This window comes from Neolamprologus brichardi, chromosome 5 (assembly GCF_056152115.1).
Source record: "Neolamprologus brichardi isolate AB-2024 chromosome 5, ASM5615211v1, whole genome shotgun sequence".
NCBI lineage: Eukaryota > Metazoa > Chordata > Actinopteri > Cichliformes > Cichlidae > Neolamprologus > Neolamprologus brichardi.
This window is the reverse complement of record NC_142108.1, coordinates 13,669,404-13,684,422: the sequence shown is the minus strand read 5'-3', so window position 1 is coordinate 13,684,422 and position 15,019 is coordinate 13,669,404. Positions and strand designations below refer to the sequence as shown.

The following is a 15,019-nucleotide window of genomic DNA, read 5'->3' as shown; positions in this document are numbered from 1 at the left end:
CTTTTCTTCTTTTGACATCTTAAAGTCTCTGCTGTGAAACGCTCCATTTCTTTTCTCTTTACAGTATATGCTATACCATTAATGGGACATATATTGCGTACACTACCTCTTTCCTATTTGGCTCCTTACAGAAACAGACTAGTTAAAGATGTCTCTGCGAAACCATTCACAACATTCTGAAGCCAAAAGACCCAGGGTCATTTCAAAGAGGTACTACAGGAACTGCACTTTAATGAAGCTATACAATTTCAAACAGATTATTATGGTCAAACTTGAAATGCGCAGGCCTGAGATACCCTGACGTTTACTCCATTTTACATCGTCCAGGCTTCTTTTCATTGCATCCTACCTGCCTGTATAAGGACATGTCTGCTTATTTGCATACCTTCGCTTAGGATCCAAGAAATGTCATAGGGTTGCTATTTTAGATTTTACAGGCTCCAAGTCCATTATATCACTGCTGTTATCACAGAGTTACTTTGTCACATTTTAAACTCTACCAGAACCAAAAGGATTATAATATTTGTACAGGTTAAGTAGTACTCTACATTTTGAGTAAACTAACCTTTAAGGAACTTGCTATGTATGGTTTTACACTCCATTTCTTTTCTCTTTTCTCTTTCTCTTTTCTCCAGGTGGCTTTGTCCACATCCATTAATAACACCTTTCCCCTCTAGCAGACACCCAGAATCCTCTCTCACTGGCATTAAGGCCTCTTCTGATCAAGCTGACACAGTGAAGGAGTTACTAACTCCAGTTAGACACAAAAGGTCTATATTCTACTCTATATTGCCAAACGTATTCACTAACTCATTCAATCATTGACTTAGGTGTTTCAATCACTTCCATGGCCACAGGTTTATAAAATCAAGCACCTATGCATGCAGACTGCTTTTTTAAACAAACGTGAAAGAGTGGATCACACTCAGTAATTTCCAGAGTAGTACCATGATAGGATGCCACCTGTGCAATAAGTCCAGTCATTAAAATTTCTCGCTACTTAATATTCCACACTCAGCTGTTAGTAGTATAAACAGCCAGTGCTTGGGATCATTGCAGTCCTAAATAAAATAAAGCTTCTGCCAGTCAGAGTCCTTCTACGTGGTGCTTGTATGGTGGAACAAAATCTGACCTCTCCTTTCTGTATTCATAATTCCAGCAGTTTTGACAAGATCCAAACCACAACAGAGCCTCCATGATGTTTTACACATGACTGTAGATGATCAATGTTGTATGTCTCTCCTGACCTCCTACACATCATTAGGCCTGCCACTTCCTCTTTTGTCCTCTATTTGTCCAGTTTCATAAATGTTTTTAAGGACACGCTGTACAACAAGGCAAGACATCACTTTGTTGGAACAGATATACAGTTTTATGTGTGACATACTGCATTATATTTAGTATTTTTCATAGATTCAACTGACAAAAAGTGAACAAATAATGTATTTTTGCGACAGGCTGCTAAAAAAAATTAAAAAAAATGCTACAATTTGCTACAAAATGCTACAAAAAAAAGATACAATTTCAAATTGGTTATTTGCTAAATTGTCTGTTATGTTATGTGTAGACACAGAAATACTTGTGCTCGGTGTCTTTTTATCCTTGGTTAGTGTTAAGTGGTGTAAGAAACCGAAAGAAAAAAGGTTAGGAAGGTCACTTATATAATGTTGACATTTAAACAAACAAGAACTCCTATCAGTAATACATACATAAACACTCACACACATAATATATAAACAGTTCATATACAAAAATAAATAATAAGTTAAATCATGTAAAACACAAACTAAAATGTGAAAAAGTAACAATCTTGAAAGTTGAAGGCCAATATTGATTAACACTGTGCAGAAGAAAACTATGCTCAGTATCTGCCAGATTAATGAATGGAGCTGAAGTGAAATAAACTGCCAATTTCCAAAGAAAAAACATTGAAAGATGTTCGGAAAGCCTGGAGAACTATTGCTCAAGCCTGGCTTCTTGGAAACAAAACATAATGAAAGGAGGGCTGACTCAAGAATTTTGCACAGTACAGTCATTAAGACTAAAAGCAACACAATAGTTGAAATCAAGCCCAGGAAGAAAACATGTCAAACGTTGCCACTTTGTAAGTTAATAGACTTATCGGTATCACTGCTCCATTGCTAAAGAACAGGTAGATCTGACTATAATTACACGGCTATTCAGTTTAATGAATGTGTTATTTAGATGTTTTATGATCCCCAAGACAGTGTTTAGCCCTATTCTCACACCTGCAAATACATCTGTATTATATACTAATGAGAAAGTAAAGAACTAAAAGACAAATAAAATAATTCAAATGGATAAGTGCTCATATGTCTTATATGCTCAAAACATACAATTCTGAAAGGCTGTAATTACTCTCTTTTGTAGGGTTTTATAGAAATGGCCAATACAATTACTTTGAATTGCCAAGGAAAACAAAGAACCAAGGAAGACTACATTTCTCTCTTTCAAAAAACCTTAAATTAAATTAAAATTAAAATCTGAATATGCGGTTGAAGCTCTACCAACGGTCTAGCTGTATTACATTTTCTTTAAGTGTCATCCAGCAGCAGCAAGCTAAAGTGCACGTTTCTTATAAATGTGTACCAGTGACTGCTCAGGCCTTCAATCATATTCTGTGTACAATGTTTAGCCAGCCCTCCCCAAGGGACATAAACCTCTAGCCTGAGAACTGTAGGTCACGAGTTCTACTTCCTGTATGAGAACTAATAATAGCAAATTCACCCAAAGACACAGCTGAAGGATTTTTATTTAGAAAACAGATTCTCAAGTGGGTGTTTTTTTTTTCAACAAATCAGCAGAAGAGATGACTCTCTCCATCTGCCTCTACCTCCACAGACCTGTGCGAGCTAGGGCACACAGCTAATAAACACACACACACACACTTAACAATGACAAAGGCAGGCCTGTTTGAAGTCCAGGAGGCTGAGATATTGAGATATTGTGGCTGTCACCAAAGAAACACAGCATAACACATTCAGCAGCAGGCCTTACACGCTTCACAGTATAAACAGATAGCAGTTAGTGTTATGAGGAGGAGTGTCACGAGGAAGAGGGGAGATTCATTTGCTCCTCTTACCTCTGAACTTCTTCGGCGGGTTGTTGAGGTCCCCAGCATCAGGCTGGATGACGCAGCGGTCATCCACCAGGCTGTAAATACGGACACATGTAAGCGCTATACATATAATAAGATCATATCCCAAGTTACCATGACAAAGCTGGCAAAGCCCCGAGCATAACAGTCACAGCAGCAATGAGGAATAGTTAAGTTCATGTTTAAAGTTGTTGTTTTTTTTAAACAAGACTCGAATAAACATGTAATCATTTTCTTATTCTTCTGTTATAGTGAGCTGAATGCTTATGAAGTTTGGACCATTTTAACAAAAATGTAATTATCTGCAATTAGGCCATTTTGATGTTTATGATATTTTTAGAGCTCACAATGAATCAATTGGTACAACAAATATTTAAACACTGCTTACTTTAAAAAGAAAAAGTGCCAGTTGCAACTTAATTTCAAAAACACTGCATCAATTGAGTGTGTTTGATTAATAATTTTATAGGACAGCAATGATTGGAACAAAAGGCCAGGAGGAACAAAGGGTTCATAATACTGAGACAGTCAAACTGATCAACACCACATTTTCAGAACTTCAACTCAGCATAACTTGTCAACATTTCTGCAGATGTACTAAGATTGCCATTGTTCTTGGATATCAGAGTCACTGTAATTCATCATTCCTGTGGGTTTGTGTTTAAGCTTACTGTGTGTGTGCTAAACAGAGACTCAGGCAAAAAAGTATTTCCAACAAAAGCGTGTGCAAAAACTTTACATTTGTTTCATGAATTATCTGGGATCTTTACATAGTTGCAGCATGTTTTAGCCTCCCCTTCCACAAAATAAGGAAATATTCTGGATTAAATGACCGGTGGCCAGACAGGAATTTCTGGTGACAAATTTAGCTTTCACTGGCTTAGAATAACACTTGTCTGGACACAGGCCAAATCCCACATCCACTTTCAGCCTTCTGAAGTTGCCCAAACAGACCTCACTGTTCCATCAGCCTGCACATCTCGAGGAACAAGACCGACTACGAGGGGCGAACATACCCGTGCGTGCTAAGACAAATAACAGCAGAGTGACAAATTAAAGGAAAAACACAGACTTTTTCACCTCTAAAGTGAGGGCATTCAATTGCTCCACTATACTGTGGAAGCTCTAATCTCCCTGACCTGACTTTGGAAGGAATACTAACTGCAAATCGACACAAAGTTGTTGCTGAAAATAACATGAATCACATGCGCTGACCTTTGCAGTTACCAGATCTAAACCTAATTTACTACGAGAATTAGCCTTTGGATCAACATGTTAGTCAGTTTTCACCACCAGCATTGTCAAAACACCAAATGAGGGAGTATCTTTTAGAAACATAGTGTTGTGGCCCTTCAGTGGAGTCTTACTGAATCAACGCTAAGCTCTGCTGAAGTTAATCTGGCATCAAAACTCCTTACTGTATTTGGGGGGGGGGGGGGGGGGGGGGGTCTGTCACATGAGCATGCTTTACGCAACTTCGCTTTCACAGTGGTCAGTTATTAACACAAGTTTAATAGTTACACCTCTGCACAAACAGGACGGGTCCTGCTAGATACTCAATGCACACAGCAGCATTTTCAAAAAAAAAAAAAAGAAGAAAAAGAGAAGAAAAAAAAATGTAGCCTTTCATTTGCTCATATAACCCCCTCCCCTCTGCAGCTGTTGACTTGGACTGCTATTTGAGTGAAGAAAAAGAGTTAATGTGTACAGAATTTTCTCAGTATGGTGTCTTACTTAAAGGGCAGTTGATCTGGAGAAGGCTGCTGAGTTGGTGTTTATGCGTGGAGAGGATGGCTTCTGGCCAAAACCGTCATGACAATTTTCTAAATACATGTGCTAGCATGTGCGTGCGTGTGAGTGTCTATGTGGGAAGCACATGAACTCCAGAAAGGCCACAATGTCTCTATAGTGACTCAGTCTTCGCTGTAGGTCATTCCATTTTTCATGAGCCAGGAGGGGAGGTCCAGGACACTGAGCAGATAGCCCTGATACCATTACTAATGCTAAATGCCATGGTTTACCGTCTTGTGATTTCCTGATGGTTTATACCAGCAAAAAACATTAATGCAAACTTTCTCTTGTTGCTTTGTTTAGATTCAGAACAAAGGGGAGAGGTTAAAAGCAGCACAACTGAATCTTACTGCGCTTGTGATATTTCTGTCATATCCTAAGGCCAGTATTTCAAGCAGTAAGCCAGTGTAAGTAATCCCAACAGATAGACCATATCAAAATATGCATTTTACAACTAAGGAGAATTGATGGAGGAAAACGATACATTAATGCTGTGACTGTGTGGGCAAATGAGTGGCTTGCCAACAGTACCACCAGACCATTTATTGTCTTCTAAATCTACCCTTCCAACCCAGGCCTGCCCCGAACTTTATCTGCATGTTTTTTGCATTTGTTGCAACAAATTACATTCACTACTTAATCCCATTCTGAGACCAAATGATGACCCTGTCACCGTGTGTAAGCAAACGCGTGCATACACAGGCATCGGACTAAAGGGAAGAAATGTGCTTGTTCTCGACTTTGTCATCAAAATGGTTAACAGTTACTACTACAAGTGTGATTTCCTCCCATCCAAAAAACTGCTGGCTCAGTATCATGACTGAGCAGCATTTTTTAAGAAAAGTGTGAAGTGGGCCCTCCACACAGGCACAGGGACATACCCTAGGGTGCTGATGAAACCATTGGTTGATCCCTCTGCATACAGGGAGCAGATGTCCCCAATGTGTAGGAAACTGGACATTTTGTCCGACATGTTTGGCACACAAGGGAGCACCTGTATAGGAGAAATTGGGAGAAAATATGGATATTATTAGATCATTTAATATAACATCCCTGTCATGGACACATACTATCATGCATTTATTCAGTATCCATATGCAAATTAATAGTTCCAAGTTAGGAGCAGTTTTGAGAGAGCGGGTACCCTTGCAGGTGGAGACTACACTAACACAACTGTCAGGCTGCAAAGATTTGCATAGAGAGGAAGAGAACATGTCTATTAGATGTTACTGTAGCCCCGCTGGTGTTGTGCTGCGCCTCACATGTTTAGGAGCTGCAGCTGCCAGCCAGGTTTATGCACCTGCAACAGGTCATGGCCACTGAAAGCTGATAGAGAGCAATGCAGGTCCCCTCCACTCAGGTTATCTGCCTGTGTGTTTTTCTTTTTTCTTTTTTTTTAAGCACTGCCTCTCACTGAGGTCGATAAAGCCCCATAACAAGTTATTCTGGTGGCTTTCCGACCGCCGTCTGTTGCAAGCCCGACCAAACGATCAACGATCACACAGCAAAAGCTCGGATCTTCTTCATCTAAGCGCCAGCGAAACTTGAGAAAGCACATCCAGCGTTAGCATTGTAATCGCGGCTCACTATCACATTGTTTCACAGCAGCCCGAAATCATTGTCGGTGTAAGATCCACCCGTCCGTGATACAATCTTGTTGGGCTTCTCTTTAACAAAAATATTGTTCACTAAAAAGCGCCGCTTTTGAGCTCTGAGTTTTTTTTTAACCATTTAAGGAGAACTAAATCCTTTCCCCCCCTTTCCGCTGCGAGGAGATAGACATATGAAAGGAGGATGATGACAAACTGCTCAAGTTAAGCTCTCAACTTTACCTCGGCTGTGCTCGGTTATTTAGCTTTCTCTGGGCCAGCTAAGACAACATGACTGCGGTTCTCCTCTCCTTCGGGCCGGGAGGTGACATCCAGGCGTCAGCGAGTGTAATAATCCAGTTTTTTGACAGCTCGGACACCTTTCCGCGCCTCTCAGTGCTCCCGCAGCTTGTGCTCACTGAGGCAGGCACTGGCTGGTTGAACTGCCTGGCTCACTTCCACTTCTTCTTCTCAAGCGGCCGTAGTGTTGATAGCTGGGAAATGATGTCCACGTCGCTCCATCCTACCGCTAAGAAAATCTGAGCTGGGTTATCACTCCTGCTACTGCGCTGCTCAGATTTATACGGCTGAGAAGAAGTCTATTTTTATGTAAAAAACAAAACAAAACAAAACAGAAAGGTCAAAAATCTGTGTGATTTTGGGCGAATAAGTCATTGAAGTGTATTTCAGATAAGCGATTGTATTAATATCATCACAACCGGATGTAGCTGTATTTGCGAGCCGAGATCAGAATTTGCAGTGTTTTTGTGGATTAACAGAGTTTAGTCCACAGCAAACATTCACTTCGGGAAGGAAAGGGTTACGTTTTCTTACACTGTAGCCAGCTGACTGACCACGTGACTTTACGGAAGTAACAGTGTCAACTAGTGATGGGCAGATGAAGCTTCATGAAGCACTGAAGCTTTTCATCCAATTGGTTCACCCCAGCGCAAAGCTTCTTGAAGCTTCATTTGCTCTAGTAGGACACCTACTGGACGTAAAAATATTAGTTGGCATGAATTTGAAGAGTGTGGCCTTTTGCACACAGCCTGTAAATGTCAACAACAAAAGGAGTGTGTAAAACATCTATATTGTAGTGATGGCAGTATACTGTGTATATTTATACTGGCAGTATGGAAAATGATCATTTGGAAATGCTTAAAATGGAAATGATCATTTACTGTGAGGTGAGGTGTGGTTGGGGTGTGGACAGTGGTTGTGCTTTTGTAACGTTCAGGTATGGACAGCTACACACTGAGGCTCAGTCCTGCTTGTTCACATTTTATTCTGTAAAAACTAAATTTTCACTGCTTTTATGACCTTTTTAGTGGGGAGAACATAGCTAGGATTTAATGATTTAACAAATCTTTTAAATCCTTTGTCCTCCACAATGCTAAATGGCTGGGAGTCCTCAATCACCATGTTAACCAGGTCTTCATCTATTTGAGATTGTTCTCCTGAGGAAAGACAATAAAAACAAAGCACAAATATAAATATCACACACGTCACTTATTGCATTGTATAATATTGTTATATCATTTAGTAACATTACTGCATGCTATATTATCATGGCATTTGATGGTTCACCTGGTCTTGCTCCACAATCGGTGTTCCCCTTATTCTCATACAAAGCTCTGTAGTGCCTAAGCATGGATGAGGTGTTGTTGTTATATCCCAGCTCCCTGGCACATAGCAAACACTTCACCTTGTACAAAAGTAAAGACAGCTTAACATATGTTTTATTGCACCATCAGTATTATGAAAATACATCTTCTGTAGAAATTTACATACCTCGTTGGGAGGAATAAAATCAAAATGTTCCCACACAGGGGAGGACATCCTCCTCTTCTTAGCTGGCTCCATTCTCTCCTGACTTTCTCTCCTCACTCTCATGAACCTCCAAACTGTCTCTAACTCTCACTAACTGCAACTCTCCATCAAACACCCACATTTTTGAATGAAGTCTGAGCGGTTTATATCGCTGTCATATCTCGCGGCAAAGTTCGAACCGCTTCATGAACCAGTCACGTGGTACAGCCGGGCAGCGAGGCTTCGGACGTCATCATTTTCAGCTCCTCCCATAAATGAAACAAGCCTCGATACGCGCTTCGCGGAAACGTCCCCTCCATTACTCGACACACGCTTCGAAGCCTCGATACAGAACGTCACATCACTAGTGTCAACATCATGCATGGACCCTGAGCTATGCCTTGGAAAAAAAACCATCAAAATGTTGCGTTATTTCACCTTATTGTTCATATTTGGATGTGTGAGCAAAGTGTTGTGTCTTCAGAGTTCATGTAGCGCAGAACCTCCAGGCCCGGAAAGAGCGGCGGGCTGCGGTTGTGATAAGCTGACTAGAGACGCTCCAACTGTGGATCCCTTGGACGAGGATGAGGGTAAAGCACCTTCCACAGATCCTGATCTCAAATACTCCAAAGACGCAAATGACAGGACGAATCAGGTGCAGGACAATGAGCGGGAAACACAACATCCGGTATGTTGCGACTCCTGTTACGGAAAAAAAAAAAAAAAACGACACCGCTATTTTGTGAGAGTGTAGAGATAAGGTTATGCGTGCAAAATGTCATAAAGTAGTTACCAAAGTCGAATCTAATCGTTCTTGGAACTATTAGGCCTCTGAGGTTCCCATGCATAAGCAAGGCCTTGTAGCCAATCAGCTGCAACACAGATCTGTCGATTAACACCAAAGCCAAGGGTTGCAAAATTGTGTCCACATATGTGCTAATTTTAGTTGTGTGTTTAAATAAACCATAACACCATGTGCTGTAAATATGACTTGAATGCAGAAGCAGGAAGTTTGACAGCCCAGCCTTTGTTTCCTGTAAGTTACCCTTTTAAGACTGCACATTTGTGGCACTCTGGTGTCATATTTTTTATTTCTACTATTATTTCTATTATTTATAGGTGGCTAATAACTTAGATTTTTACTAAATATATTATAGATCTTCATTGTTTTATTGTGTTCTTTATTGGTTGTTATGATCTTGTAGCTCATAAGAGTTATTAATCCTGAATCTACATTCCAGTTTGTAGCACAGTTTGTTTGCATATGTAAATAAAAAATGTACTTGTTCCGTGCAGATGGTGCAGATTTCTGGAGGGGAGTTCCTGATGGGAACAGACAACCCAGGCATCCCCCCAGACGGTGAGGGACCCCAGAGAGTGGTGTATGTGGACTCCTTCAACATAGACATCCATGAAGTCACTAACCAACAGTTTCAGAGCTTCGTCCTTGCGACAGGATATGTGACTGAGGTGTTAAAAAATATTTAAAAATGAAACCATATTTTTTTGTGAGTGGTTTTCATTATCCTGGGGTTGTTTATTGCCCATAAAATCTGTGTCTTTTCTGATTTTTAGGCAGAGAAATTTGGAGACTCGTTTGTTTTCGAGGGACTTTTGAGTGAGCCAGTGAAAAGCCAAGTCACTCAAGCAGTAAGTGTACCACTGAGCAGGCGACTCACCTCTGCAGCTCACTTTTTGCATGCTACGTCAGTTGTAGCTTTGAAGGAAGACATGTGCAGGCTACATGTCATACTTTCGATTTCACTGCACAAAACGAGCACACAGTCAAAGACGCGCTCTACATTAGTTTGCACTTATGCAACGATCTAACAAACTATTTATTGCTTACACATAGATATCGGTAGCTTGCAGGACTAGAGGTCCAAATTCACACACTATGTTTAGTAGACAACAGTAAATATAAAGTGTTGTAATAAATGTAACCTCACAGGCTTTCATGCTGTGTTTAAATGTCTGTAAATGTTTATGTGTAAAAAGCTTTTTTGTTCATATAAGTACATGTAGCTAAAGTTCCCAAAGGGAGTTTTTCTCTCCCACAAACAACACTGATGCTGAGCTAGGTCAAAGGTCTCATTTGAACCCCATGCTTTTCTCCTTTGAGTTCTCTATATCACATTTTCATCATGCCCACCTTGTGGCTATTTTATATGCCCTCAAACAAAGGTATGAGCAGTCCACCCTTTTTTGAGCCACTTCTCTCACTCTAAAATGTCCCAGTCACAAGAAAAGCACGCCAAATTTTCTGTTGTTGGCAGCAAAAGAGGAAACACAGGAGTCTTTATGCATGCTCTGAATCTGAGGACACAGTGGATCGGCTTTATTTTTGATGTCAGGGTCTCCACAACAGATGGAAAATCCTAATGTTAGCTTGCTGCATGACGAAATGTGGCTAATTTGTTTATCAAACGCCCAGAGGCTTGATAATCCAGTTCTTCGGCATGTGAGAGTCACCTACAGTCTTGTGCTTTGCAAAAATAAAAAATAAAAATATCATGCCAAATAGGAAGAAGCCTCAAAGCACCTCCTTCACAGAAAGTCACCTTAAACAGTTTTTACCTGTCAGCTGTAAAAGGTTGATGGGGTACTGTCGTCACCCCGGCAGGTGCCGTGAATACACAAGTCTGTAAATGTAGTAACTTGATAAAGAAGTAATGTAGAAATTTTAAGTTGATGTTTTAGGTGTATTTACTAGGAGGCGGAGGGGTAGCACTGGCAGCTTCCAGTATTTTTTTTATTTTTCTGCACACAGGACTGAAGACTTTTACCACACTTCAGCAGCAACATGAGTCTATGAACTTTGGAGCGTGCTAAAGATAGTTTTTGTGGTTTTGGACAGAACATTTCCAAGAAATTGGTGTTTGGTGCTTCCTGATGTTTCTAGTTTTCACTGTGTGTTCATTAAATACCTACAGCTTGACAGGTTTACCTATAGAAGTCTTCTGTATGACCCTCAAACCTAGAGGCTTCCACACATTTACCCATATGGCACAATAACTTCACTAATTACTGCTAATTATTTTTCAAAGAGTCCCAGTTTGAAAGTTATACATTTGTTGCAATTTGGCAAGTATTATTTACTGGTTTTTTTCCATTAGTATTTCAAGTAATTATTAAATTTTTATTATTATTGTGCACATGCATGTGTCTCTATAGCTATCTGAACCTAAAATAAAGTCATAAATGTATAAATGACCACTTTAATATAATATATCTCACATATTTACATTAAACAATTCAGATATATTAAAAATTAGCAGCACAGCATCAATATTAGCATCATGACAAATGTTGTTCTTGGGAACTGTAAGCTGCTCCAGTCAAATAATATTAAAATAAATAAGGCAGCCTTTGACAGTGATCGCATTTTTATAAATGCAGCACAGTATGTTTTATTCATTTAAATAATTACATTTTAGTTTTAACCCAGCACCTTCAGAAAGCACGTTTTTGTCTTTAGATGGACGTGATGATACGATCAGTAACAACTGTTACTACCACTTGTTGTTAGGTGGCCGCTGCCCCTTGGTGGCTTCCAGTCAAAGGAGCCTCCTGGAGGCACCCTGAGGGCCCAGACTCCAACATCACAGACAGGTAGAAAAACTCTCTTTTACTAAAAACTTCATAATGTTTTCAATAATACGCTCCACATTTATATAAAACACCTATCAAGCATCAAACCTTCACTCTTCTTATATTTATGAAAACTGATAAGAGCTCAGTAAATTACTTTAAATCTGTGTTTTTTTAGGCTCCATCATCCTGTTTTGCATGTCTCGTGGAAAGATGCTGTTGCCTACTGCTCCTGGGCTAACAAGAGACTCCCCACAGAAGCAGAGTGGGAGTATGCCTGCAGGGGTGGCCTGAAAGACAGGTAAGATGTTAACTGATGATCAGCATCATAATCAGAAAACACATTACTGATCCATGTAGGGAAACTGCTTTGTTACAGTTGCTTAACACACAGTTTATAAGAGGGGGAAATACTAACAAACCTCTAGTCTGAAATGTACATTCAAAAATGGGAATAATAACAATGTATGACCAAAGTGAACAGAAGATTTATAAGCACAAATGCAAAAGGAACCTTTTTGTGAAAGATGTTTGGATATGTGCATTTCCTACATGAAATATGTCTCAGATTACTTTCCTGGTATACCACGCCTACATTTAGACTTTATCCATGGGGAAACAAGTTGAACCCTAAAGGACAACACTTTGCTAACCTCTGGCAGGGAGACTTCCCCACACACAACTCTGGAGAAGATGGGCATATCAAAACTTCACCGGTAAGAGACACAAGCAAGAATGAAGGAATGCCATAATTATGGGTGTGTTGAGGGATCTCATATTTCAGGTTTAGTCGGAAAAAGTTTGGCCCAGGAAAATACTAGACATAACGCATTCCAAAGCTCGATGAGGTCACAAAAGAAGCTTGCAGCCTTGAGAGATTACATAGATAACAAAAAGACAACATAAATCCAATCTTTCTTAACAGAGGCAACTTCATAGTTCCAATTCTAGTATGAATCCTGAATATCCGATTTCTGTGTGAAATCTTTAAGAGTATATGGTGTTGATGTAAAATGATATTCTAATCTGCATTATGTCACCTTGTTAGGGTAAAAGGCAGTCACTGATGTTGAAGTAATAGGGGAACTTGAGCTCAGTTAAGAAATCCCTTTAGTTGTCCAGCAGGTTTAGAGGTTTGACTTGTGTTTCAACATTCTGCTTCCTTTGTCTACAAACTCCTTCTATACTGGGAGGAGTTAAGCAACCAAAATAAGTTTAAAGATTCTTATCTATATCAGATATTATAGTGTCATCATGTTTCCTAGAAACTACTTGGCAAAGGGCTAAAATGACCAGTTTTTTGCATTTAAAACCTAAAACCTTTATTATTTATGTATTTATTCATTTTATTTTCTCACTGTGATTGAGGATATCAGTTTGTCAGCAGCACTAACAGGCCAAATAATACTGTAGCATTAGCGTGTTCTAATTACCATAATATACTGTGTGTACCATTGAAAGACACAAATATTCATGCACAATAGTTCTTCAAGCCACAGGGCTTAAATATCCTTTAGATAGATAGATTAGACTACTTTTAGAATTAGTGTAGAATTTAGAAATTAGAAATGATAATATTAACAATAATGTATTTTTAAAAACATTGCAGTAAAGTGACAGTAGTGCCCTTATACCCTACAGGTGATGTCCTTTCCTCCCAATGCTTTTGGTCTGTACGACATGGTGGGGAATGCATGGGAATGGACAGCAGACTGGTGGACTGTGCATCACACCACGGACCCGCAACGCAACCCAGTAATGACAGATTACATTCAGGCTTTTGTTATTGTCGTTGGTGTTGATTTTTTCTTTTTCTGTAATTATTCTCTACCATTGCTCTCTTTCAGACGGGGCCTCCCTCAGGCAAAGATAAAGTGAAGAAGGGAGGGTCATACATGTGCCACAAGGTATGAAAAAAATTATGTTAAACATCCAGTTTTTTAAATCTGAAATTCAAAACGTGGTTAATTATTTATTTGTTAAATATACCAAGGGCCTCACTCACTGGGATTTTGTGGTATTTTTTGGAATAAAGTGATCAGTGAAAGTAAAACGGTTCTGGCTGTTGGAGAAACCATGTTATTGTTGGAAACACTGAATCCAGACAACTGATATTAGCATTTCTAAGAGGAAGTAGGGTAGCTCTCTGCTCTCTGTTACTCTCCACCTGTGGGATAACAAAGGGATTGATGTATTCATTCTTTCCTTTCTGGTACATGGGGCTTTTGATGCTAGTGAGAGCCTTGTCACATGTTGACTGGCCACAGTTTTCTTCTTGTTTCACATTATAGTTACACGTGTGAGGGACCCGAGAGGTCAGTGATTGGAGACTGTGCATAAGCGGGCTGTCTACAAGATTAATATCAGTAGTCTTGACTATCAAACAGTAAAATATCACAAAGCAGTGTCTGTTACTGACATTATTCGGTTCATTCACAGTACATTTCCCCCCCTTTCCCCCCCCCTTTTTCAGTCTTACTGTTACAGGTATCGCTGTGCAGCAAGAAGCCAAAATACACGGGACAGCTCAGCTTCTAATCTTGGTTTCCGCTGTGTTTCTCAGGAGAAACGATAATCTCACCTGCTTGTCTTAAACACACTTTTACTGAAGCTGCTGCCTAAACCCGTTGTTGACTATGCAGGAAGGACATGCAACATTTTACTGTGATCTCATTGCCAAACATCTGAATATGATGGACGGTAAATCTTCTCTACTATGACATATGTTCACAGTATTCTCACTTTTTATAGTTTTTCAGATGTTTTTATAAGAAATGAATGGAAAAGCTTTCTCTGGCCACCTTTGAGCACTGGTGGGAAAAATATTAATAATTCAAGTTACTGTACATTTCACTGGAACAGATTAGTGTGGTTTTTTTCTTGTTGCCATTATCAGCTAAAAGCTGGTTGTGCTGAAAGTAAATCTTAATGTACAGAAAATGACTTTGCTGTAAAATCATTGTAGAAACTTGTCCTTTTTTTGCTCAAAAGCACTGTTTCATACATTTCCATTATAAAGTTGTTGTAATAAAGCAGTATTTTCCTCTTTAAAAAAAATAATTGTGTTGTATTAGTTATGTACTGAAAGTAAAAGCTTTGATAAACAGCCATATTAAACATG

The 15,019-nt window shown here is 39.5% G+C and overlaps 2 protein-coding genes and 1 long non-coding RNA gene across 6 annotated transcripts in view; 1 reads left to right on the top strand and 2 right to left on the bottom strand.

Moving 5' to 3' along the window:
• Positions 1-6,940, bottom strand: part of LOC102800249 (inositol 1,4,5-trisphosphate-gated calcium channel ITPR1) — a 72,166-nt gene extending 65,226 nt beyond the window's left edge. For all 3 annotated transcript variants that reach the window (XM_035915849.2, XM_006808797.2, XM_006808798.2), the window contains exons 1-3: positions 6,742-6,940; positions 5,791-5,903; positions 3,104-3,174 (exon numbers count right to left, since the gene is read on the bottom strand). In XM_035915849.2, the coding sequence (XP_035771742.1) occupies positions 3,104-3,174; positions 5,791-5,882 (163 nt within the window). In that variant the 5' untranslated portion in view covers positions 5,883-5,903; positions 6,742-6,940. The remainder of the gene's footprint in view (positions 1-3,103; positions 3,175-5,790; positions 5,904-6,741) is intronic.
• An 833-nt stretch (positions 6,941-7,773) lies between these two features.
• LOC148102746 (uncharacterized) lies at positions 7,774-8,456 on the bottom strand. The gene is made up of 3 exons (XR_015719074.1): positions 8,290-8,456; positions 8,086-8,203; positions 7,774-7,955 (listed from the first exon to the last, which is right to left on the bottom strand). It is a non-coding gene; the product is annotated as an uncharacterized LOC148102746 (long non-coding RNA).
• Positions 8,457-8,586: 130 nt separating this feature from the next.
• On the top strand, positions 8,587-14,958 carry sumf1 (sulfatase modifying factor 1). 2 transcript variants are annotated; one of them, XM_006808796.3, is made up of 9 exons: positions 8,587-8,995; positions 9,604-9,777; positions 9,883-9,957; positions 11,837-11,919; positions 12,077-12,199; positions 12,500-12,614; positions 13,540-13,653; positions 13,746-13,805; positions 14,372-14,958. In XM_006808796.3, exons 1-9 carry the CDS (start codon positions 8,690-8,692, stop codon positions 14,471-14,473), a joined length of 1,152 nt encoding a protein of 383 aa, XP_006808859.3. In that variant the 5' UTR covers positions 8,587-8,689; the 3' UTR covers positions 14,474-14,958. The 2 variants fall into 2 exon arrangements, with proteins under 2 accessions (XP_006808859.3, XP_035771748.2); XM_035915855.2 differs by lacking the exon at positions 9,604-9,777.
• Positions 14,959-15,019: the final 61 nt, after the last annotated feature.

Coding starts and splice junctions, on each gene's coding strand:
- sumf1 (XM_006808796.3), top strand. CDS start 8,690: ATGGACCCTGAGCTATGCCTTGGAAAAAAAACCATCAAAATGTTGCGT. Junction 9,778..9,882: donor CGACAGGATATGTGACTGAG/GTGTTAAAAAAT, acceptor TCTGATTTTTAG/GCAGAGAAATTTGGAGACTC. Junction 9,958..11,836: donor AAAGCCAAGTCACTCAAGCA/GTAAGTGTACCA, acceptor ACTTGTTGTTAG/GTGGCCGCTGCCCCTTGGTG.